General features: G+C 42.8%; 2 protein-coding genes across 3 annotated transcripts in view; one reads left to right on the forward strand and one right to left on the reverse strand.

Moving 5' to 3' along the window:
• The first annotated feature begins 8,561 nt into the window (after positions 1-8,561).
• Positions 8,562-14,402, forward strand: ucmab (upper zone of growth plate and cartilage matrix associated b). The gene is made up of 5 exons (XM_035797727.2): positions 8,562-8,616; positions 8,865-8,933; positions 9,133-9,228; positions 11,847-11,945; positions 13,378-14,402. Exons 1-5 carry the CDS (start codon positions 8,565-8,567, stop codon positions 13,473-13,475), a joined length of 414 nt encoding a protein of 137 aa, XP_035653620.1. The 5' UTR covers positions 8,562-8,564; the 3' UTR covers positions 13,476-14,402.
• Positions 14,403-17,888: 3,486 nt separating this feature from the next.
• The window catches only part of LOC118400908 (calcium/calmodulin-dependent protein kinase type 1D-like), a 51,310-nt gene continuing 44,107 nt past the window's right edge, over positions 17,889-25,091 (reverse strand). For both annotated transcript variants that reach the window (XM_035797913.2, XM_035797912.2), the window contains 6 exons: positions 24,764-24,839; positions 23,554-23,666; positions 22,939-23,017; positions 21,256-21,343; positions 20,822-20,987; positions 17,889-20,716 (listed from right to left, as the gene is read on the reverse strand). In XM_035797913.2, coding sequence (XP_035653806.1) covers positions 20,544-20,716; positions 20,822-20,987; positions 21,256-21,343; positions 22,939-23,017; positions 23,554-23,666; positions 24,764-24,839 — 695 coding nt within the window. In that variant the 3' untranslated portion in view covers positions 17,889-20,543. The remainder of the gene's footprint in view (positions 20,717-20,821; positions 20,988-21,255; positions 21,344-22,938; positions 23,018-23,553; positions 23,667-24,763; positions 24,840-25,091) is intronic.

Raw genomic sequence — 25,091 nt, forward strand, 5'->3', positions numbered from 1 at the left:
TGACTTTATCACTTCTTCTCTTATAAGAAACATTCATCTGTTGAAAATTCCAAATGGTTTACGAAGTCAATTCACACACAGCTCTGACACACACACTTACCCCACCACCAATGCCACCAGAGGTCTTTTCACAGTCCCCAAATCCATAGGAAGTTTAAGAAAGTGTAAAGTATTATATAGAGCCATTACTTCATGGAACTCCCTTCCAGCTGATATTGCTCAAGTGAACAGCAGGGCCTGTTTTCATAAAACAGATAAAGCAACATCTCATGGCACAACGCCTCTCCCCTATTTGACCTAGATATGTTGTTTGTATGTATTGATATGTAAGCTAATTGTGCTGTTTTCTTGTTTGTTCTGTAGTTCTGTCCTTGAGCTGTTCTTGTTTGTGTGTGGACCCCAGGAAGAGTAGCTCCTGCTTTCGCCACAGCTAATGGGTTCCTAATAAAATGTCAAATACCAAATGACAGTTGTCTGACTGAAAACTTTACCAGGATGAGGACTTGCCAATGTCAAAGTCTTTCGAAAGCTAAATGACATATTGTTTGTTTGGCTAGCTTCCTGCCGTATATTCCAAATGGATAGACTACTGTCACTTACCTGAAAATCAATTAAAAATGGACGTTTAATGATCATGGAAAGCATTCAGTTAGTTCATGTGTAACTCTGATAGAGCTAAATGTGTGCAAGTGTTTTGCATGCAACAATCAGACATTTGTAGTTCTGACTATACTCTTCAAGAGGTGATGATATTATAAGTATTCAGTATTTTTCCACAGTTTGTTACATTACAGCCTTATTCTAAAATGTATTAAATCAAACATTTTCCTCATCAATCCACACACAATAGCCCATAATGACAATGTGAAAACAGGTAGATTTTTTGTGTGCAAATGTATAAAAAATTAAAAAAACAGAAATACCTTAATTAACATTCAGACTTAACATCAGACTTAAAATTGAGCTTGGGTGCATCCTGTTTCCATTGATCATCCTTGAGATGTTTCTACAACTTGGAGTCCACCTGTGGTAAATTCAATTGATTGGAGATGATTTGGAAAGGCACACACCTGTCTATATAAGGTCCCACAGTTGAGAGTGCATGTCAGAACAAAAACCAAGCAATGGGGTCGAAGGAATTGTTTGAATTCTTCGAGACAGGATTGTGTCGAAGCACAGGTCTGGAGAAGGGTACCAAAACATTTCTGCAGCATTGAAGGTCCCCAAGAACACAATGGCCTCCATCATTCTTTAATGGAAGAAGTTTGAAACCAATAAGACTCTTCCTAGAGCTGGCTTCCCGGCCAAACTGAGCAATCGGGGGAGAAGGGCCTTGGTCAGAGAGGTGACCAAGAACCCTCTGACAGAGCTCCAGATTTCCTCTGTGGAGATGGGAGAACCTTCTAGAAGGGCAACCATCTCTGCAGCACTCCACCAATCAGGCCTTTATGGTAGAGCGGCCAGGCGGAAGCAACTCCTCAGTAAAAGGCACATGACAGCCTGCTTGGAGAAACCAAGATGGAACTCGTTGGCCTGAATGCCAAGTGTCACGTCAGGAGGAAACCTGGCACCATCTCTACGGTGAAGCATGGCAGTGGCAGCATTATTAGTCCATAGAAATGCCATTTGTCCATAGAAATGCAATGAATAACAGATTCATACATGGAAAATCAGATATTTTTGATTTATTTTTACTAAGTTTGCTTTGAAGTGTCTGTCCTATATCTGAGAGATCTAAGAAAGATCAGAAAATGATTTATATATTTTTCTATACATATTTAACCGCTCTTTTAAGGCACTAAACTACTTCCATACAGTATATTCTGTACTTTCATTTTTTTTAACAGGTACCAGACTACCTTCAGACGAGTCTTGTGTGGCTTGTGGGCTTCCTAGAGCCAAACAACTGACATGTACAGTACGTGTTCTTAGAGAGTAGCCCAAACTGTGCGGACGCTACTGACAGAAGTTGGCAGCTCGGTGGTACCGACATCGACGGATTCAGACACAGCCCGTGATAAAAAAAATCCAGATATCCCTAGTTTAAACAGACAGATTTACATGAAGATTTGTGGAGTACGCTAACTTGATTTCCACGGAGGCGCAGACATTGATTCTGGTTGGTTTATTAACACATTTAAATCAGGTGTGCTAGCTCTGGAACGGCTGAAGGTCCCCTGAGGAGATCATTAAAAACCAATGACTGATTTAGTCGAACATTCTCAAATGACTCAAGGCCATATGTGAGTCTTTCACAATACACTGTCACTGGCCATAGTCATATGTAACATGTAACAGCATAACACAACAGATTAGATCAACTGGGATGACTCTCTGACTCACAGTTGCAAAAAAAAAAAAGAAGAGCTGTGCGTAAAACACGCCCCTGAATATGCCCATGAGCCACTGCCCTTACATTTCAATTATCATTAGAAGAGGAAAGAACCCTTTTTTGAACTGCAAAGAGCCGTTGAAGTGCTCAAATGGTTCTTTGGGTCAATATGGTTCACACATAGAAGCATCACCTTTCTGAAAGAACCCTTGAGGAACCCTCATTCTTTTGTGTGCATAGAGATGATATGGAGTTGTGTTTACTCAGCTAATGTGATATAATCCTATAGCATCTTTCTAACATAATACCCACTAGTTTGATTTACTGGTGTCTCATCTCTATCTATTTGGCACAAATGATGTTGCTCTTGCTGCGGGCGATTCCCTGATCCACCTCTACGCAGACGACACCATTCTATATACTTTCGGCCCGTCATTGGACACTGTGCTATCAAACCTCCAAACGAGCTTCAATGCCATACAGCACTCCTTCCGTGGCCTCCAACTGCTCTTAAACGCGAGTAAAACCAAATGCATGCTTTTCAACCGATCGCTGCCTGCACCCGCATGCCCGACTAGCATCACCACCCTGGATGGTTCCAACCTTGAATATGTGGACATCTATAAGTACCTAGGTGTCTGGCTAGACTGCAAACTCTCCTTCCAGACTCACATCAAACATCTCCAATCAAAAATCAAATCCAGAGTCGGCTTTCTATTCCGCAACAAAGCCTCCTTCACTCACGCTGCCAAGCTTACCCTAGTAAAACTGACTATCCTACCGATCCTCGACTTCGGCGATGTCATCTACAAAATGGCCTCCACTCCACTCTACTCAGCAAACTGGATGCAGTCTATCACAGTGCCATCCGTTTTGTCACTAAAGCACCTTATACCACCCACCACTGCGACTTGTATGCTCTAGTCGGCTGGCCCTCACTACATATTCGTCGCCAGACCCACTGGCTCCAGGTCATTTACAAGTCCATGCTAGGTAAAGCTCCGCCTTATCTCAGTTCACTGGTCACGATGGCAACACCCATCCGTAGCACGCGCTCCAGCAGGTGTATCTCACTGATCATCCCTAAAGCCAACACCTCATTTGGCCGCCTTTCGTTCCAGTACTCTGCTGCCTGTGACTGGAACGAATTGCAAAAATCGCTGAAGTTGGAGACTTTTATCTCCCTCACCAACTTCAAACATCAGCTATCCGAGCAGCTAACCGATCGCTGCAGCTGTACATAGTCTATAGGTAAATAGCTCACCCTTTTTCACCTACCTCATTCCCATACTGTTTTTATACTGTTTTTATTTATTTACTTTTCTGCTCTTTTGCACACCAATATCTCTACCTGTACATGCCCATCTGATCATTTATCACTCCAGTGTTAATCTGCAAAATTGTATTATTCGCCTACCTCCTCATGCCTTTTGCACACATTGTATATAGACTGCCCATTTTTTTCTACTGTGTTATTGACTTGCTAATTGTTTACTCCATGTGTAACTCTGTGTTGTCTGTTCACACTGCTATGCTTTATCTTGGCCAGGTCGCAGTTGCAAATGAGAACTTGTTCTCAACTAGCCTACCTGGTTAAATAAAGGTGAAATAAAAAAAATAAAAAACAAACATCTATTTGTGTCTTTCTTGATAAGCTTTACAGTATAAGCAGAGTATCGGGCACATGCTTTTCCTTATAAATCCCAACTTTGTAGGAAAATAGCAGTCCATCTGTGTGCTCCATGTTGATGTACAGTAAGTCTGTACACCAGAATCTCCTTACCACTAGGTTGCTGTTCATTCTCACCACAGAAAATACTTGTTCTTGTTCCCTACCTTGTCAGGACATTTAGGTGAATTGTTAGGACACTGGAGTCCTGATAAGGTAGGACAACAACTACACACACACTATATCCTTCCTCCCTTTACTCCAACTTACTTTGGACCCCTGGGAGATAATCCATAAAGTCCCTCCACCCTGGATAGCCTAGCATACTTCTCTCTCTCAACAATTTACACATTCACTCCGACCTGTGTCGAGCCAGCTATTCAGGTGGGCTGCTGGTGAGTCTCTGATCCACCTCTACGCAGACGACACCATTCTGTATACTTCTGGCCCTTCTTTGGACACTGTGTTAACAACCCTCCAGGCAAGCTTCGATGCCATACAACTCTCCTTCCGTGGCCTCCAATTGCTCTTAAATACAAGTAAAACTAAATGCATGCTCTTCAACCGATCTCTACCTGCACCTACCCGCCTGTCCAACATCACTACTCTGGACGGCTCTGACTTAGAATACGTGGACAACTACAAATACTTAGGTGTCTGGTTAGACTGTAAACTCTCCTTCCAGACCCATCAAACATCTCCAATCCAAAGTTAAATCTAGAATTGGCTTCCTATTTCGCAACAAAGCATCCTTCACTCATGCTGCCAAACATACCCTTGTAAAACTGACCATCCTACCAATCCTCGACTTTGGCGATGTCATTTACAAAATAGCCTCCAATACCCTACTCAACAAATTGGATGCACTCTATCACAGTGCAATCCGTTTTGTCACCAAAGCCCCATATACTACCCACCATTGCGACCTGTACACTCTCGTTGGCTGGCCCTCGCTTCATACTCGTCGCCAAACCCACTGGCTCCATGTCATCTACAAGACCCTGCTAGGTAAAGTCCCCCCTTATCTCAGCTCTCTGGTCACCATAGCATCTCCCACCTGTAGCACACGCTCCAGCAGGTATATCTCTCTAGTCTCCCCCAAAACAAATTATTTATTTGGCCGCCTCTCCTTCCAGTTCTCTGCTGCCAATGACTGGAACGAACTACAAAAATCTCTGAAACTGGAAACACTTATCTCCCTCACTAGCTTTAAGCACCAACTGTCAGAGCAGCTCACAGATTACTGCACCTGTACATAGCCCACCTATATTTAGCCCAAACAACTACCTCTTTCCCAACTGTATTTTATTTATTTATTTATTTTGCTCCTTTGCACCCCATTATTTTTATTTCTACTTTGCACATTCTTCCATTGAAAAACTACCATTCCAGTGTTTTACTTGCTATATTGTATTTACTTTGCCACCATGGCCTTTTTTGCCTTTACCTCCCTTCTCACCTCATTTGCTCACAATTGTATATAGACTTGTTTATACTGTATTATTGACTGTATGTTTGTTTTACTCCATGTGTAACTCTGTGTCGTTGTATCTGTCGAACTGCTTTGCTTTATCTTGGCCAGGTCGCAATTGTAAATGAGAACTTGTTCTCAACTTGCCTACCTGGTTAAATAAAGGTGAAGAAAAAAAAACTCAAGCAAACAAAAGTCTGCATACTCTCCTGATGGAGTTTCTGCTGAGCAGAGAGGGCAGCCTTGTTAAAGAGGCCAGCTCAGTTCCATCTGGATGGAGAGATCTGGCAGTGTGTGTGTGTGTGTGTGTCAAATCAAAAAATTTTGTCAAATGCTTCATAACCAACAGGTGTAGACTAACAGTGAAATTCTTTTTTACGGGCCCTTTCAAACAATGCAGAGGGAAAAAAATGGGAAAAATAGAATAGAAAGATAATAACACGAGGAATAAATACACAATGAGTAACGATAACTTGGTTATGTACACAGGGTACCAGTACCAAGTCGATGTGCAGAGGTACGAGGTAATTGAGGTACATAGATATACACTGCTCAAAAAAAGAAAGGGAACACTCAAATAACACATCCTAGATCTGAATGAATGAAATATTCTTATTAAATACTTTTTTCTTTACATAGTTGAATGTGCTGACAACAAAATCACACAAAAAGTATCAATGGAAATACCCATGTAGGTCTGGATTTGGAGTCACACTCAAAATTAAAGTGGAAATCCACACTACAGGCTGATCCAACTTTGATGTAATGTCCTTAAAACAAGTCAAAATGAGGCTCAGTAGTGCGTGTGGCCTCCACGTGCCTGTATGACCTCCCTACAACGCCTGGGAATGCTCCTGATGAGGTGGCGGATGGTCTCCTGAGGGATATCCTCCCAGACCTGGACTAAAGCATCCGCCAACTCCTGGACAGTCTGTGGTGCAACGTGGCATTGGTGGATGGAGCGAGACATGATGTCCCAGATGTGCTCAACTGGATTCAGGTCTGGGGAACGGGCGAGCCAGTCCATAGCATCAATGCCTTCCTCTTGCAGGAACTGCTGACACACTCCAGCCACATGTGTTCTAGCATTGTCTTGCATTAGGAGGAACCCAGGGCCAACCGCACCAACATATGGTCTCACAAGGGGTCTGAGGGTCTCATCTCGGTACCTAATGGCAGTCAGGCTACCTCTGGCAAGCACATGGAGGGCTGTGCGGCCCCCCAAAGAAATGCCACCCCACACTATGACTGACCCACCACCAAACCGGTCATGCTGGAGGATGCAGAACGTTCTCCACGGCGTCTCCAGACTCTGTCACGTCTGTCACATGTGCTCAGTGTGAACCTGCTTTCATCTGTGAAGAGTACAGGGCGCCAATGGCGAATTTGCCAATCTTGGTGTTCTCTGGCAAATGCCAAACGTTCTGCACGGTGTTGGGCTGTAAGCACAACCCCCACCTGTGGATGTCGGGCCCTCATACCACCCTCATGGAGTCTGTTTCTGGCCGTTTGAGCAGACACATGCACATTTGTGGCCTGCTGGAGGTCATTTTGCAGGGCTCTGGCAGTGCTCCTCCTGCTCCTCCTTGCACAAAGGCGGAGGTAGCGGTCCTGCTGCTGGGTTGTTGCCCTCCTACGGCCTCCTCCACGTTGCCTGATGTACTCGCCTGTCTCCTGGTAGCGCCTCCATGCTCTGGACACTACGCTGACAGACACTGCAATCCTTCTTGCCACAGCTCACATTGATGTGCCATCCTGGATGAGCTGCACTACCTGAGCCACTTGTGTGGGTTGTAGACTCCGTCTCATGCTACCACTAGAGTGAAAGCACCGCCAGCATTCAAACGTGACCAAAACATCAGCCAGGAAGCATAGGAACTGAGAAGTGATCTGTGGACACCACCTGCAGAACCACTCCTTTATTGGGGGTGTCTTGCTAATTACCTATCATTTCCATCTGTTGTCTATTCCATTTACACAACAGCATGTGACGTTTATTGTCAATCAGTGTTGCTTCCTAAGTGGACAGTTTGATTTCACAGAAGTGTGATTGACTTGGAGTTACATTGTGTTGTTTAAGTGTTCCCTTTATTTTTTTGAGCAGTGTACATATGGTTCTGCCTGGATGGAGAGATTTGGCGGGAGGCAACACAGGCAAGTCGGTGCCCTCAAAATCAGTTTTGTCATTGCTTTCCAGGACTGTGAATTGCAGTGTTGTAGTAGTTGCAAGTCATCCATTGCTTTCCTGTCTGATAGGTGTAAACATAAAGAATATACTGTACATGTCAGTAAGTCTCTGGTGTACAGCTGTATCCTGGAGTCCTGCCCAGCAACGAGCCTCCACACATGGCAGTTATGACAAAATAACACATTTGTCAACGTCAAACCCAATCAAAGCTTTTACAGCTCTCCCTTAAATATGTTATGGAGCATTATGTTGAGTGGAATGATGTACAGCACAACCTCGGGTAAGACTTTGCTGCAGGTTTACATTATGAAGCTGTAATTAATATTGCAACGTAATACTTGTGGCATGAATGATCTCTCATTGAGTCCTTCCCATTTGAAATCTCTAAATGATGTCACAGGCAACTCAAAGGAGCCCCCAGAGCATGTGCTCATGAGCCTGTGCCACCTGAGACAAGGTGAAAGGTCATCTGGACCGTTTATCATATACTGTGTAAGTTCAGCTCCAAAGATTAAGGGTCGGGGGTATATTACTTTTGAGGATTTTCAGATCAAACTGATAAATTACTTGAAAAACTGAAATGATGTGGCTTATGTGAGGAAACCTTGACGTTTTTGTGGCGCTGCTTCCATGGTCCCCATGGATCCTATCTTCCCCTCCCTGACCAACGGTTTGTCAAAGCCTCTGAAATTCCATCCAGCTGATCTTCTCCCAGGCCCCCGGCCCCCCCTTCCAGGGTGCCATGTGCTCTATTTTAACCTCTCTTTCTCCCTCTCTCTCATTCTCACCTCCTTCCTCTCTTACTCGCCTCCTTCCCCCCGCCCTCTCTCTCTCTCTCTCTCTCTCTCTCTCTCTCTCTCTCACCTCTCTCCTATCCCTCAACGGCTCAGACACAGCTCTCAAGATGTCCTGGTCGCATGCAACCTTCCTTGTCGCTGTGCTCCTGTCACTGTCCTGTGAGTGAGTCTGCCTGCAGGGGGACTGTATTTGTCAGGGAATAATATATACTTACGAGATGTGAATGAATACTTGAGGAGGATGGTGCATGTCATATTTTCTGTGATATCGCTAGAGAAACCTAGAGTGCAGTCTGAGGGCAGAGTGACTCTGTTACTAGTGATAGTGGTATGGGAACATTGTGATAGAGAGCTCAACGCTGATCTGATGTTTTGTCCTATGATCATGTACCTCTGAACCCCTGCAGTATCTCAGGAGGTAGACAGTGCAGCTGTCCCCGATGATAAGGCCACTACCAAGGCAACTGACCCGAGAGGTAAGCAGCGCGACCTTCACTGAACCCTCTTCGTCTTCTGCAGCACATGCAACCTAATGTCTTGGTGCGGGCTGAGACTTCAAACCTTACTGAACTCCCTCTTTTTTTGCCTGCTGTTAAATCTACCCTCCTCTCATCTCTTATGCGATTGTAGCACAACGGCTCGCTAATCTGTCTTTTCTTTATCTTTTCTTCTCAGGTCCACTGAGGGAGATCTTCATGCCCGAGGCCGACGCAGCAAACTTCTTCAGACGCCGCAGCAGAAGAGCTGCCAAGTCTCAGGACGAAATTGACGGTGATTTGAAGCTTTCTCTCTGTTTGGATCTCTTTCATGTTGCTTGGGTGTTTTTGGGGTTGTTTTTCCACCAACGGTCAGTGGTGAACTGGCAATGGAGGGTGTGGTGTTGCGCGCCTCTGTCTGTGGATGCATGAATGAAGCGTAGCTTGTGTGTGTAGGCATAGATGGATGGTTTGGTCCCACATCTTCTAGATCGATCAATACTGTTTAAGGTCAGCTGAACGTTTTGGTTGCAGAGGTAGCCTACTACTCCACTACGCCAGAGTTTATATTACTGGATGGAGTTTATATTGCTGCAGTTGAATAGAGCAATGGCTGAAGTCCCAGTGTTTTATCCGAAATTTGCAATGATTCAGTCCTGTGTGGGGCTCAGCTGGTAGAGCAACACCACGGTTGTGGGTTTGATTCCCATGTGGGACCAGTAGGAACAAATATGAACATGTATGCACTCACTACTGTAAGTTGCTCTGGATAAGAGCACCTGCTAAATGGCAAGAATGTAAAAGGATTCAGCTGAATAGGTCATGTTATGACACTGAGTGAATACCGTTATGGCTGGACTGAGCTGGAGAATAGTGTTTTTACTGTGAGAAGACTGGCAGCTGCAAAGCCTAGAGCCCTGGACATCTCAGGTGCTATACCTTTGCCAGACCGCCTCAGACCAGAGTTGTGTTCAGTCGGGCACACTGTAGCTAAATGTGTTGCAACAGAAAACCAAACCTAGTGTTCCCATTGGACAAGTTTAGATATGGTACCTCTGTTTCAAAAGTCCCCCCCCCACTGAACATGACCCAGCTATAAACGGTAGCATATCGGTGGCTGCCACAGGAGCTACAGGGTAGCATGGAGCATTTAGCTTCTCTCCTCCTTTTATCCTACTCAGCTAAAACCGAGGAGTAGACAAAAATCTCTACTTCCACAAGTACATGTATAATGCAGGGAAAGGTGATACTTACTGTAGTAAGTTGCAAAACTGAATGCATTTTCCACAACCCCTCAGAGAGGTGCGGGAAACTGCCTTAATTGACATCATCAAGGTCGGGGGAGAAGTTGTTGTGGGGTTAACTGCCTCGTTCAAGGGCAGAACGGCAGATTTTTCCCACTTTAAGGATTTGAACAAGCAACCTTTTAGTTACTGTCCCAACGCTCTAACCGCTAGGACACGAGAGGAGACCTTGTGAAAGTTCCCATAAGTGAGATGTTTGATTGTTCTCTTTAACTACTCCGTTGACGGCCAGGTGAGAGTTTAGCTGGAGAAAGAGAGCCGTTTAGAGGGGCGAGTTACTTAATGCAGAAACCCAAGACAAATTGAAGTGTGAGCTGAAAAAAGTTAGAGCAAGAGAAGAAAACGAGAGAAAGAGAGCGAGGTGGAGTGATGTTTGTATCCAGTCTGGGTATGGAGAGAGCAGTTAGAAGTTGAGTGTGGAATGTGCCAACACACAGGCACAGTGGAGGGAGGGGGGGTCAGAGAGATGGACAGAGTGAGAGAAAAATATGTTTACTTTTTGAAAGCCCCTTTGGCAGCCAGATGTTGACACTACTAAACCACAGTAAAGTCATACGAGAAAATGTGGATAAACCTATAGTGTGAGGCGGTCTGTACATCAACATTGCTTGCTGTTTGGGGTTTTAGGCTTGTGTTTCTGTATAAGCACATCTTTTTATACATGTATTTGATTGATTGTGTGTGTGTGTGTGTTTTTGGTTTTACTATCCTTGTGGGGATCAGAATTCCCCACTAGAATAGTAAAACATGGAAAATGTAGTCAAGAGGGGACGTTTCACCGGTCCCCACAAGGAAAAAGTATGTTTTAAACTTCGGGGTTAGGGTTAGAGATTAGGAGTTACGGTCAGGGAAATTAGGATTTTGAATGGGAATCAATTGTTTGGTCCCCACAAGGATAGTATAACAAGTGTGTGTGTTAGTTTGTGTTATCTGTGTGACCACTGAGTGGTTACAGTGAGGTTCAGCTCTGTTGCCAGGTCGTTATAATCAACATCAATGTGGCTTTCACCTGTATTCAAATGGGTGAACCTGTTTGACTTTGGGCTTTTATGTGGCAAGGTTATGCCAAGTAGAAGTGAGTGGGTGGGTCAAATACTTTGACAGGAGTTCGGAGCATATCACTCATGGGCCCTGTCACATTGTCCTCTCGATGTGTAAACAAGTGACGTGCATACAGTGCAGTATCCCAATGATTGACATAACCCTTGGTTGACAATATTGGTGGTCACCTTTTTGAGTTTTATTTACACTGGGTCATTAGTTCACAGGTCCCTGACCACCGACCTGCGAAGGAACGCTGCAAGCTTTACCATTTCAACTGTTCATCTGATTGCTTTTCCATTTAGTTGTTATTTACGACGACCTGACCGACCTGAATTCCCAAAATCAAATTCCAAAGGGAGTCGTTATGCAGGCAAAGACCTATCCCGTGGAACAACAATGAAGAAAAGGTCAGAGGTTAGGTGTCAGGACTTAGGAGAGGATTCCATGGCCCAACCCCAGCGTCTGCCTGTACTCTGCAGAGATCCAATCCTACGTAATGTTTGTCGGTGCAGTTTGACCGCAAGTGACACAATTGAATTGACTTCCCTTTTCTCCTCCACTATAGCTGAACAGAGGCAGGTGCTGGCTGCAGATAAGCGGAAGAGAGAGAACCACGAGGAACAGAGGAATGAGTTTGAGAACTACGCTGAGGAGGAGCATGACGGTATAATAATAATAATAATAATAATAATAATAATAATAATAATAATACACAGTGTACAAAACATTAGGAACACCCGCTCTTCCCATAATAACAATGTATTCCATTTCTGTAGCGCTTTTCAAAATCTCAATGGGCTTCATACAAAAACAAGCAATGCATCACCATGAGTAGCTTTAACTATCGTTAGGTCGACCAATATGGGGCAGGTCTTTTGAGTTCATGCATCCTCCAAAGATAGAGAGAGGCAGTTCATCATGGCTTGAGAAGAGGAATGTGTTCGGGGAGATGGTTGATGAAGAAGGGTCTAGTGGCGATCTTATAGAGGGTTGCTCTGGGGAACCAGCCTGGTTCATGGAGCGACTGGACTTCTCCTCCTTCATAATGCATGTCACCCACTTGAGTGATGCCTCGGCAGCCAGAAAGCTCACCACACACAGTTCAGAGTAGTAGCCAGTTGTCCTCACTAGGAGCCCTCTGCCTCAGCACTGCATTCCTCTACTGCATCTCCCATTCCTCTCACGCTTCAGGTGACTCTTCAATTGATGCTTTCAAAAGATCAGGAACCAGCAACCAAGTGACACAAATAAGCTGATAGTGTCCAGATGCATCATTCGAACCATTAGCCAGCTAGTTAGCTAGCTAAGCCAAAAAGAGTTGATCTGCCAGTCCATCTGCAAATCTGTGGATCAAAACCACCACAAACATGCAATAAATATGCAATAAAAATCAATGTTTTCAAAAGCAAAACAGCTGATAAAAAAACTGTACATATTTACAGGAAATCTTTGCTTAGAGGCTGCTACTAGGGCACCATGGCAACTACCATGACATAGACTGACCGGGTGAACACATGTGAAAGCTATGATCCCTTATTGTTGGATCCACTTTAATCAGTGTAGATGGGGGGGCAGTTTAAAGAAGGATTTTTAAGCCTTGAGACACTTGAGACATGGATTGTGTATGTGTGCCATTCAGAGGGTGAATGGGCAAGACAAAAGATTTAAGTGCCTTTGAACGGGGTATGGTAGTAGGTGCCAGGACCGGTTTGACTATGTCAAGAACTGCGGCGCTGCTGGGTTTTTCCACACTCAACAGTTTCCTGTGTGTATCAAGAATGGCTTGGCACCTTGTAGAGTCCATGCCCTGACGAATCGAGGCTGTTCTGAGGGCAAAAGGGGGTGCAACTCAATATTAGGAAGATGTTCCTAAGGTTTTGTACACAGTGTATAATACCCTAATATACAGTATAAACAATAACAGGTTATTTTGTATTCTACTCCTGTAACAGTTTCTCTTTTATTGTTGGTGTATAATCAGAGCACAGTATGGCAGTAGCCTATGTGTATCAGTAAATTGATCCAGTAACACTTCATCCAGTAGCGTGATCCGTCTACCCTCGTCATTCCCTCCCATAACTTACCTCTGGCCTTAGAGCAAGACGAGAGGACACGGGAGAGCACCGAGCAGTGGCGAGAGTTCCACTATGACGGCCTGCATCCCCCCCAGGAGTACAACCGCCAGTCTACCTGAGACATCACCGCCCTACTGGAGAACAGTGGTATTACAGCAGGCAGGACACAGAGGGCTACGCCCCCTTCTATAATATAGTAAATGTATCTTTTTATAATGTCATGTACGCTTCCAGAAATACTTTGGAAAGACTTTAGGTAGGTGTTCTCTTTTAGATATACCTTATAAATCATATATTTTAAAGAAACAAATTACTGTTATTCTTCTGTACTAGTTTGAACGCTTGCATGTGTGTTGCATTTTCGCATGTTGTGTGACTATACAATGATGTAGATTTGAACATGTTTATACTTATATACAGCTTTAGTCGGAAGTTTACATACACTTAGGTTGGAGTCATTAAAACTCATTTTTCAACCACTCCACACATTTCTTGTTAACAAACTATAGTTTTGGCAAGTCGGTTAGAATATCTACTTTGTGCATGACACAAGTAATTCTTCCAACAATTGTTTATAGACAGATTATTTCACTTCTAATTTCCCGTATCACAATTCCAGTGGGTCAGAAGTTTACATACACTAAGTTGACTGTGCCTTTAAACAGCTTGGAAAATTCCAGAAAATGATGTCATGGCTTTAGAAGCTTCTGATTGACTCAAATGATTTCAAGGCCTATTTCAAGGCCTTCCTTCAAATGAAGTGCGAAAAGTGCAAATCAATCCCAGAACAACAGCAAAGGATTTTGTGAAGATGCTGGAGGAAACAGGTACAAGAGTATCTATATCCACAGTAAAATGAGTATATATATATATAATTCTTCTCTTGGAAAACAACACGGGTCTTTCACAATGGGACATGTAAGAGTCTGACGTATTTTTCTGATGAGTAAGGAGTGTTTTTGTCCAGTGAAAAGTTGACACACCTACTCATTCCAGGGTTTTTCTTTATTTTGACTATTTTCTACATTGTAGAATAATAGTAAAGACATCAAAACTCTGATATAACACATATGGAATCATGTAGTAAACAAAAGAAAGTGTTAAACAAATCAAAATATATTTTATAATTGAGATTCATCAAAGTATCCACCCTTTGCCTTGACAGTGTTGCATGCTCTTGGCATTCTCTCAACCAGCATCATGAGGTAGTCATCTGGAATGCATTTCAAATAACAGGTGTGCGTTGTTAAAAAATTATTTGTGGAATTTCTTTCCTTCTTAATGCGTTTGAGCCCATCAGTTGTGTTGTAACAAGGTATACAGAAGATAGTCCTATTTGGTAAAAGACCAAAACCATATTATGGCAAGAACAACTCAAATAAGCAAAGAGAAAGGACAGTCCATCATTACAAGATATGAAGGTCAGTCAACATGGAAAATTTCAAGAACTTTGAAAGTTTCTTCAAGTGCAGTCGCAAAAACCATCAAGCACCGTGAACTGGCTCTAATGAGGACCGCCACAGGAAAGGAAGATCCAGAGTTACTTCTGCTGCAGAGGATAAGTTCATTAGAGTTTACCACCCTCAGAAATCGGCAATTAACTGCTTCTCAGATTGCAGCCCAAATGAAGTGGGGCAAAAAAGTATTTAGTCAGCCACCAATTGTGCAAGTTCTCACACTTTAAAAGATGAGAGAGGCCTGTAATTTTCATCATAGGTACACTTCAACTATGACAGACAAAATTAGAAAAAAAATCTAGAAAATCACATTGTAGGATTTTTAATTAATTTATTTGCAAATTATGGTCGAAAATAAGTATTTGGTCAATAACAAAAGTTTCTCAATACTTTGTTATATACCCTTAGTTGGCAATGACGGAGGTCAACACACACTGTTGCTGGTATTTTGGCCCATTCCTCCATGCAGATCTCCTCTAGAGCAGTGATGTTTTTGGGCTGTTCCTGGGCAACACAGACTTTCAACTCCCTCCAAAGATTTTCTATGGGGTTGAGATCTGGAGACTGGCTAGGCCACTCCAGGACCTTGAAATGCATCTTCCGAAGCCACTCCTTCGTTGCACGGGCGGTGTGTTTGGAATCATTGTCATGCTGAAAGACCCAGCCACGTTTCATCTTCAATGCCCTTGCTGATGGAAGGAGGTTTTCACTCAAAATCTCACGATACATGGCCCCATTCATTCTTTCCTTTACACGGATCAGTCGTCCTGGTCCCTTTGCAGAAAAACAGCCCCAAAGCATGATGTTTCCACCCCCATGCTTCACAGTAGGTATGGTGTTCTTTGCATGCAACTCAGCATTCTTTGTCCTCCAAACACGACGAGTTGAGTTTTTACCAAAACGTTCTATTTTGGTTTCATATGACCATATGACATTCTCCCAATCTTCTTGGGAAGCTCTCTAGCAAACTTCAGACGGGCCTGGACATGTACTGGCTTAAGCAGGGGGACACGTCTGGCACTGCAGGAGTTGTGTCCCTGGCGGCGTAGTGTGTTACTGATGGTAGGCTTTGTTACTTTGGTCCCAGCTCTCTGCAGGTCATTCACTAGGTCCCCCCGTGTGGTTCTGGGATTTTTGCTCACCGTTCTTGTGATCATTTTCACCCCACAGGGTGAGATCTTGCGTGGAGCCCCAGATCGAGGGAGATTATCAGTGTTCTTGTATGTCTTCCATTTCCTAATAATTGCTCCCACAGTTGATTTCTTCAAACCAAGCTGCTTACCTATTGCAGATTCAGTCTTCCCAGCCTGGTGCAGGTCTACAATTTTGTTTCTGGTGTCCTTTGACAGCTCTTTGGTCTTGGCCATAGTGGAGTTTGGAGTGTGACTGTTTGAGGTTGTGGACAGGTGTCTTTTATACTGATAACAAGTTCAAACAGGTGCTATTAATACAGGTAACGAGTGGAGGACAGGGGAGCCTCTTAAAGAAGAAGTTACAAGTCTGTGTTGTTTGTAGGTGACCAAATACTTATTTTCCACCATTATTTACAAATAAATTCATTAAAAATCCTACAACGTGATTTTCTGGATGTTCTTTTCTTATTTTGTCTGTCATAGTTGAAGTGTACCTATGATGAAAATTACAGGCCTCTCTCATCTTTTTAAGTGGGAGAACTTGCACAATTGGTGGCTGACTAAATACTTTTTTGCCCCACTGTATATGCTTCACAGAGTTCAAATAACAGACATTGCAACATCAACTGTTCAGAGGAGACTGTGTGAATCAGGCCTTCATGATTGAATTGCTGCAAAGAAACCATTACTAAAGGATGCCAAATAAACACGAGCAATGGAAATTAGAGCGGTGGAAATCTGTCCTTTGGTCTGATGAGTCCAAATTGGAGATTTTTGGTTCCAACCGCTGTGTCTTTGTGAGACGCAGAGTAGCTGAACGGATGATCTCCGCATGTGTGGTTCCCAGCATGAAGGATGAGATGTGATGGTGCTTTGCTGGTGACACTGTAGGGTATTTAGAATTCAAGGCACACTTAACTAGCATGGCTCCCACAGCATTCTGCAGCGATACGCCATCCCATCTGGTCTGCGCTTAGTGGGACTATTGTTTATTTTTCAACAGGACAATGACCCAAAACACACCTCCAGGTTGTGTAAGGGCTATTTGACCAAGGAGAGTGATGGAGTGCTGCATCAGATGACCTGGCTTCAACAATCACCCAACCTCAATCAGAATGAGATGGTTTGGGATGAGTTGGACAGCAAAGTGAAGGAAAAGCAGCTAACAAGTGCTCAGCATATGTGGGACCTCCTTCTAGACGGTTGGGAAGCATTCCAGGTGAATCCCTCATGAACCTGGTTGAGAGAATGCAAAGAGCGTGCAAAGCTGTCATCAAGGCAAAGGGTGGCTACTTTAAAGAATCTCAAATATATTTTGATTTGTATAACACTTTTTTAGTTACTACATGATTCCATATGTGATTCACAGTTTTGATGTCTTCCCTATTATTCTTCAGTGTAGAAAATAGTAAAAATAAAGAAAGACCCAAACTTTGGACTGGTACTGTATGTGTGTATACACACACACACACACACACACACACACACACACACACACACACACACACACACACACACACACACACACACACACACACACACACACACACACACACACACACACACACACACACACACACACACACACACACGGTCAAAAGTTTTAGAATACCTACTCACTCAAGGGTTTTTCTTTATTTTGACTATTTTCTACATTGTAGACTAATAGTGAAGACATCACTATGAAATCATGTAGTAACCTAAAAAAGTGTTAAACAAATCTAAATATATTTGAGATTTAACACTTTTTTGGCTACTACATGATTATTTCATAGGTTATGTCTTCACTATTATTCTACAATGTAGAAAATAGTCCAAAAGAGAAACCCTTGAATAAGTAGGTACCGTATTCTAAAACCTTTGACCGGTCGTGTACCCCACAGGTGTAATATTTATGTTTTATTAGACACTGCTTTGCAATAGCACTCCACAGTAAACCCCCTGGAGTTAAGTATATTCTTACTTTTTATTTGATTTTATTCAAGAGTTAGTCATCTTGTAGTCCAATTTATCACAACCTATATACACAGTATCTCTCAAACAAAGTGCTTTTCATGCATGCTTTGTAAAAGCTTTATATTTCGTGCTTTGTATCATGCTGTTTTTGAAGAGAACATACAGTATTTGTAACGTAGAAAATCAATAAACACTGCAATCCAAGCAAATATACTGTTCCATGTCGAACATTGAAATATTAAGCAGTGGTATCACAGGTAAAAAACGCTTGCTAGACAGATTTCCCTCCTCCTTTGCAGCGTGAAGACCGTTCGTTTTGGGAGAGAGGAGCGAAGACAGAGAGTGAGGACAGTGAGAGAGACAGCAACTGGCTGCTAAATTCAAAGGATGGGTATGAAAGTACACTGACCAAACAGTGTGTGAGCACTTGTGGGAACAGCCAGCGCCTGGGGGGAAGAAGCAAAGCAGCACAGGTAACTAAAGTTGGCTATACTACACAGGCTCCTACAAAATTATTCTGCAATGGCGCACTGATTATCAAATGACTTCAATCTTTATTCCTTAGTTTGTCATATGTGTTTAAATTGAACTCTATTGCAGTGGTCATTGTTATAATACACATCATTTCAGTCTCATCCCAATTATTATTAGTTTTTAAACAATGCCCCCAAAATGGGATATATCAAACTGTCCATTCCACGTAAGGTTCATCCCCACCAAATTGTTTTAATTATGAGCTGAACTGTCCTGACGGGACACGTAAGAATATGCAAAGCTTGCTTTAGTCAATACATGCATCATCATCATCATAAATGTGAACCTCAGCATCATAACTGGGATTTCATTTCATCAAATTGTCAGAGCATCTCCCTGAGAACACGTCACAAAGCTATGCTATCCTTATGCTAAGGATGGCATCAGAGTTACATCGCAATTATTCATAAGTAACAACTATACATTTCAACCTACTACTGACAACATATCTGACCGTTTATACATTACAACGTAAAAGTCTTGTGACACATTTACAATTTTCTTTCCCCTGTAAGTAAAGTTCTTACAAGAGTCAGAATAAGAAAATAAATCATTCAATACCTTTCAATCAGGAAAAGTGTACGATGAATATGCATAACCGTCACAACCGGCATTACCGTCACAACCGGCATTACCGTCACAACCGGCATTACCGTCACAACCGGCCGTCAAAACTGCTCTTGCCAGTTGTCTCACACCAGTAAAGCACTTCATTCACAGGTGTGTGTATGATTCTGCAGATAGATGTGTTTCTCTGACATTATACATCCAGAAAACATAAAGCAAATATATATATATAACCGCTATGCCCTACAGAGGGGAATAACGAACCAGTGATTTTACTCAACCTTAACTGCAGCTAAAAATGAAAACTAGAAATTAGAATAAGAAGTCACCACTATTTTATCCTTGAATGCTGTTTCAGTTTCATAAAAGTAACTCCTCACAATGGTTTCAGGGTGCAATTTTGAACACAAGGCATAGAGGGCGTGATGCCCCTGACACTCACAGTCTCAGAATTACAGCAATAACAAAGACTATAATAAAAACATGACGAGTTCCCATATAAGGAGAAGAAAAACGTCACAATTCCATGTGGCAGCATTTGAAGAGAAACACATTCATTGGACCAGTGCTGTTGCTGATTTTACAGGAGATAAAGCATTGAAAACGTGACCAGCGGTTGGGGAATCAAGTAGTAAAGTGTCTGTAGCTCATTGAAATAAAATTTAAAAAAAACGTTTAAACTAATAGAATGACAGTAAAACAGTTCAGTTATTTGTTGGCTGAGTAGTTAACAGATATTCTCTACGATTGTGTTTATTTTCCACTTTGATGGCAAACTTTCTGAACCGCTAACATTCACTCCCAGTCATTTTCGCTCCAGCGCTGGTCCAATGAATTTGTTTCTATTCGAACGCATCTGCACGGAATTATTACGTTGTCTTAACCTTCTCCATCTTCAACCTAGCGTAGTGTGGCCTCATAACACCACCAATGTCCCATACAAAACCGTTCTTCTTGTCTTCTGGAGGAGAGTCTTACAACACGGCAGTGCTTGAAGTGGAATGACAAAGGTGCCGGTATTCATTTCAGGAGCCAGGCTCATTTTCATTTTACAGTACAATATTTTCAATGTCCGTGTTCATATTTTAGAGTGAACAATTCTATAAGAGGTGAACATTTTGTGTTGCAATTACTCCGTACCGAGTGCACAAACCCAATTTAAACACTGGGAAACTAAACCCTCTGGTCAGTACACAGAGAGAGAGAGAGAGAGAGAGACAGTGGTCTTCCTCATCTCTTCACCACCAGACCTGTGGTCCGTTAGGAAGTAGAATGTTCAAATAGGCATGTATCATGTCGAACAGATATGATTGTCTGTTTGATAGAATAGGAAATCCTGTGAGCTCTCCATTTTATTTCACATCTCTGAATACACTTACTGTGGTTGGGTACAGACAGAGTCCTCAAGTTCTCAATCCCAACAGCTGATAATGGGCGGGATGGGAGACTAGGAGAGAAATTCTGGAATTCTGAGGGGCTGAATTAGAATACCAACTCAAAGCTCTGTGGTCTCCCAACTGACCTCCCGCGGAACCTGACGTCATTTAGTCCCCATGTGGATGGTGGTGACTGTGGAGGGGCGTGGCCGGGGTGGCTCCACCGTTGCAGCTGTAGCCACAACCTGTAGTTCTGCCTGTGGTTCCCCTCTGATGCTGGCAGGGGCACTGCAGGCTGCAGTGGAGAGAGGCAGAGTGGGCAGAGGTTGTGGAGGACCTGAGGGGAGAAGATCACTAGAATCACTCAAAAGTTACACAGGCTTGATAGATCCAAAATACCAGACTAAACCGGTAAAGTAACACAAAGGCGTCATTCAGTCACCATCTTTGCGTGAGAGGGTGGCACAGTCTACAGACATGCTCTTGGCCAGCACAGAGTTCGGTCCCTGTTGGTCAAAGCTCATACTGCTGCCAAAGCTGCTGTTCAGACTACTGCCCAGCTGCAAGCGCCTCATATGACGAATCACTGCCGTGGCGTTAAACGCTTGCTGTGGAGGAAACAGAGAGAGAGAAGGAGGGAGAGGAGGCAGGTGAGGAGAGATGGCGAGAACAGGCATGTAAAATAGGAAGGATGACTATGTTTATGTTGGACACAATTTAAAATGTGTACATTGTAAATTGGTACTTTTTGCATGCTTGGGTGTTTAATATGAATGTATTATTTAATACATTTCATGTGGGATGGGCCACAGGGGGCGACAGAACCCCCCCCCCCAAAAAAAAATAAAAAGAGAGAAGAGTAAATTGTGTACCCACCCTCCATTTGCTTTTGGCAAAATTTTTCCTCATCTGCCGACTGACTGATTCATGGATGTTCTTGCAGAGAGCCGTGTCCCCAGCAATCCTGAAATACAATGTCTGTTTATTGGTTAAAAAGTACTGATAAAGTACATGTAGTGTGCAGATGTTTTTCTTTTAACATGGTTAAAAAATCCTGGCCTGGGTACCTAGCACCAGCTCCAAGCTGGTGATAGGATGTGTACTGCCCGGTCTCACGTTATATAATACCCACCTGTTACAACCACCCTTTGTGAGTCTATATAAACTCTATCAACCTGCCCAAGTCACAATAGGCCCAAGACGCAATGGCTCAAATGCAACGGACTGGCATCATTTATCCTGCAGGTTACCGCTGGATTTCTTAAAATGCTACTAACATGAGATTACGTGCACCTGCGGGCTAAACTAAGCTTGATTGCAACAAAAAACCCACTAAGGATAAACCAGCAGATCAGTTGATCTCTCGTTGTTACCGTATGAAGTGGTTAGGATACCAGACAGCTAGTCGAGGTTCTCTGTTTCAAATATCGACCTATCAGGAGCATTGGAAAACGTAAGGCTGATGAATGTGAAAATACTTGTAGTAGTCCTATATTTCATTCAAACATTTCACCTTAAATATGGCAAAACAATATAATATATGCCAATCGAATTAACTTTAGACTACATTTTCCTTTGATAAGAAAATATAATGTTCAATTTACTTGATTTAGTTACACATTTCAAATAAGGACTGTCCAGGGATATTTTACCCCCAATCTTGATAAGAATTTACCATATCAGACAGTTGTATTTAATGGACTATATAAATTGGAAACAAATAAAGTAATGAGTAGGCTACACCGTCAACATTAGTGTTCCGTTTCATACACAGTGTCGGGTAAACTGCCATAGTAGATTTGCCGTGGTAAAGGAGGAAATGCTTTATTTCAGTTGTACGGAATGATTGTCAAATATAGAAATCATCCTTAGTCTGCTCATAAAGTAGGACTAAGTTGTTCCAATGATAATACCAACCAGAGGGAAAAATTGTCTTGGCAATGTAATCATGACTAAAAGACAACCTCGACATCCCCGTTAGGGAGAGGCAAATCGCTGCCCAATGTTGGTTGCAGTTGAGATCAGCTGTGTGCGTGATTTTAGCACGTATTGATGGTTTAATGAGACATCAGCTGGTAATAACCTGGTGGCTTTTGATGGTTGCAATTTTGCATAATCTGCATCCGTGGGTCTCTGTATTCTCCAACCCCCGTCTGCCCCCCCCAGTCTCAGACCAGGAGAGGAGAGAGTTTAGGAAGGCGGGGAGGGAGTCATGGTGACAGATGACAGTGGGAGGACACGCATGGCACTGCTCTAAGCAACACCTGCATCATCCAGGCATCCTCTATCTGCGTCAGCTTTCACCACGGTGCACTGTTCCCTTTGACTGTTTGGTCCCAATTCACTTACCACCCCTTCCCATTGCTCCTAACACTTTGATGTTTACAGATCGGTAAGGTGGAAGCGATATGAGGAGGCTTTAACGGGCTCTACCTACCCAGACCCTTCAGATCTGCAAACATCAACGGGTTAGGGCAAAGAGAAAGGGGTTATGGAGTAAATTGGGACCAGCAGCTGTATGACGGTGCTCAGTCAGTCTGGTGGCAATCAGACACTCACCAGGGATGGGCTAGAGCCTGGTCACATGTGTATCTCTTCTGTGGATCCTTCTCCATCAGAGAGCTGATGAACTCTTTGGCTGTATGTGGAAGATACACACAATCTCACTCATGGGACTGTATACCATGTGCCATTAATTCAAGATTACAATTACACACAAACAATTGTATACGTGCACACACATTCATATACAAGCACAGCTATGTCTTACTATACTCGTGTGGACTTTTTGGGGACCAACAATTGATTGACCCCATTCAAAATCTTATTTTCCCTAACCCCCTTTTCCTTTCCCTCACCCCTAGTCCTTACCCTGACCCCTAAACGTAACCGTAAAATCTCAATTTTACAAGTGAGGACCGGCGAAATGTTCTCACTTCACTGAATTTCAGTTGGCTTACTATTCTTATGAAGACATCGGGTACTGGATCCCGTGTGGCTCAGTTGGTCCTTGCAATGCCAATGTGGTGGGTTCAATTCCCACAGGGGATGAGTTTGAAAAAAAGTATGAAAATGTATGCACTCACTACTTTAAGTAGCTCTGGGTAAAAGCGTCGGCAAAATGACTAGAATGGAAAATGAGCACGGGTACAGATGCAAACACACACGGCTCACCTGAATCCGATATATCATCCCAATATGGAGCATCAAACTCATAGTCTGCCTTGAGTATCTGCTCAAACAACTTAGAGTCATTCTCGTCATAGAATGGAGGGTAACCACACAACCTTGGGGACAGATAACATATCAATACATTGCCTACAGAAAGTATTCACACCCTTGACTTAGTCCACATTTTGTTGTGTTACAGCCCGAGTTCAAAATGAAGCTATTATTTCTTTCTTTACATTTACATAATTATTCACACCTTGTAGCCCATACATGTTAGAATCACCTTTGGCAGTGAATACAGCTGTGAGTCTCTAAGAGCTTTGAACACCTGGTTGGAACAATATTTGCACATTATTCTTAAAAAATATATTTAAGCTCTGTCAAGCTGGTTGTTGATCCTTGCTAGACAGCCATTTTGAAGTCTTGCCATATATTTTCGAGCCGATTTAGGTCAAAACTGTAACTAAGCCACTCAAGAACATTCAATGTCATCTTGATAAGCAACTCCTGTGTAGACTTGGCCTTGTGCTTTTAGGTTACTGCCCTGCTGAAAGGTGACGTTGACTCCCAGTGTCTGTTGAAGAGTTGTAACTCAGTGGTGTGTTTTGTTGGATTCACTCCAAACATAACACTTCGTATTCAGGACATGAAGTTCATTTCTTTGCTGTAGTTTTACTTTAATGCTTTATTGCAAACAGGATGCACGTTTTGGAATATTTGCTATTCTGTACAGGCTTCCTTCTTTTACTCTGTCATTTAGGTTAGTAATTGTGGAGTAACTTCAATGTTGTGGAGCCATTCTCCGTTCTCTACTATCACAGCCATTCAACTCCATAATTGTTTTTACCTCTCTGGTCTTTGTGGTTGAACCAGTGTCTGAAATCCACTGCACGACCTTACAGATAAATGTATGTGCGTCGTACAGAGATGAATTCGTCTTTTAAAAAATCACGTCAAACACTATTATTGCACACAGAGTGAGTCCGTGCAACTTATTACGTGACCTTTTTAAATCACATTTTTTACTCCTGAATGTATTTCGGCTTGAAATAACAAAGGGGTTGAATACATATCGACAAGCTTTTCATTCATTTGTTAAAAAAAAAAAAAAAAAAAAAAAAGATCTAAACACACCATTTCACTTTGACATAATGGGGTATTGTGCCTACGCCAGTGACACACACAAAAGAAAACGTTGTTATGAGGTACTTACAGAATGTAGGCGATGACTCCGATAGACCAGCAGTCCACTGCCTTGCTGTAGGGCTTCTGAGCCAGAACCTCTGGGGCTGTGGGGAACATCATAAGGTTCCGAGCGGAGATTTAGAACATGGGAGGCCTTGCATAACAATCCCCGCGTAGAGCTTGAACTGACAGTAGCATAGTATGTTCCAAACATACTGGTGTGGATAGGAAATAAGGCTTCTTCCACATTAACCCCTCGAAGTAAACAAGGACGCAATAGAAGTAAGAGAGAACCAAAGCTCTGCTGCCATATGTTCTTATGGAGTGTAGTTCAGAAACCACCCACTACTTCACCA

This window comes from Oncorhynchus keta, chromosome 22, assembly GCF_023373465.1.
Source record: "Oncorhynchus keta strain PuntledgeMale-10-30-2019 chromosome 22, Oket_V2, whole genome shotgun sequence".
NCBI lineage: Eukaryota > Metazoa > Chordata > Actinopteri > Salmoniformes > Salmonidae > Oncorhynchus > Oncorhynchus keta.

Bases quoted from the DNA above. Each gene is read 5' to 3' on its own strand.
- ucmab (XM_035797727.2), top strand. From the start codon at position 8,565: ATGTCCTGGTCGCATGCAACCTTCCTTGTCGCTGTGCTCCTGTCACTG. The intron at 8,934-9,132 runs GTAAGCAGCGCG...TTTTCTTCTCAG, and splicing joins CAAGGCAACTGACCCGAGAG to GTCCACTGAGGGAGATCTTC. The intron at 11,946-13,377 runs GTATAATAATAA...CTCTGGCCTTAG, and splicing joins CGCTGAGGAGGAGCATGACG to AGCAAGACGAGAGGACACGG.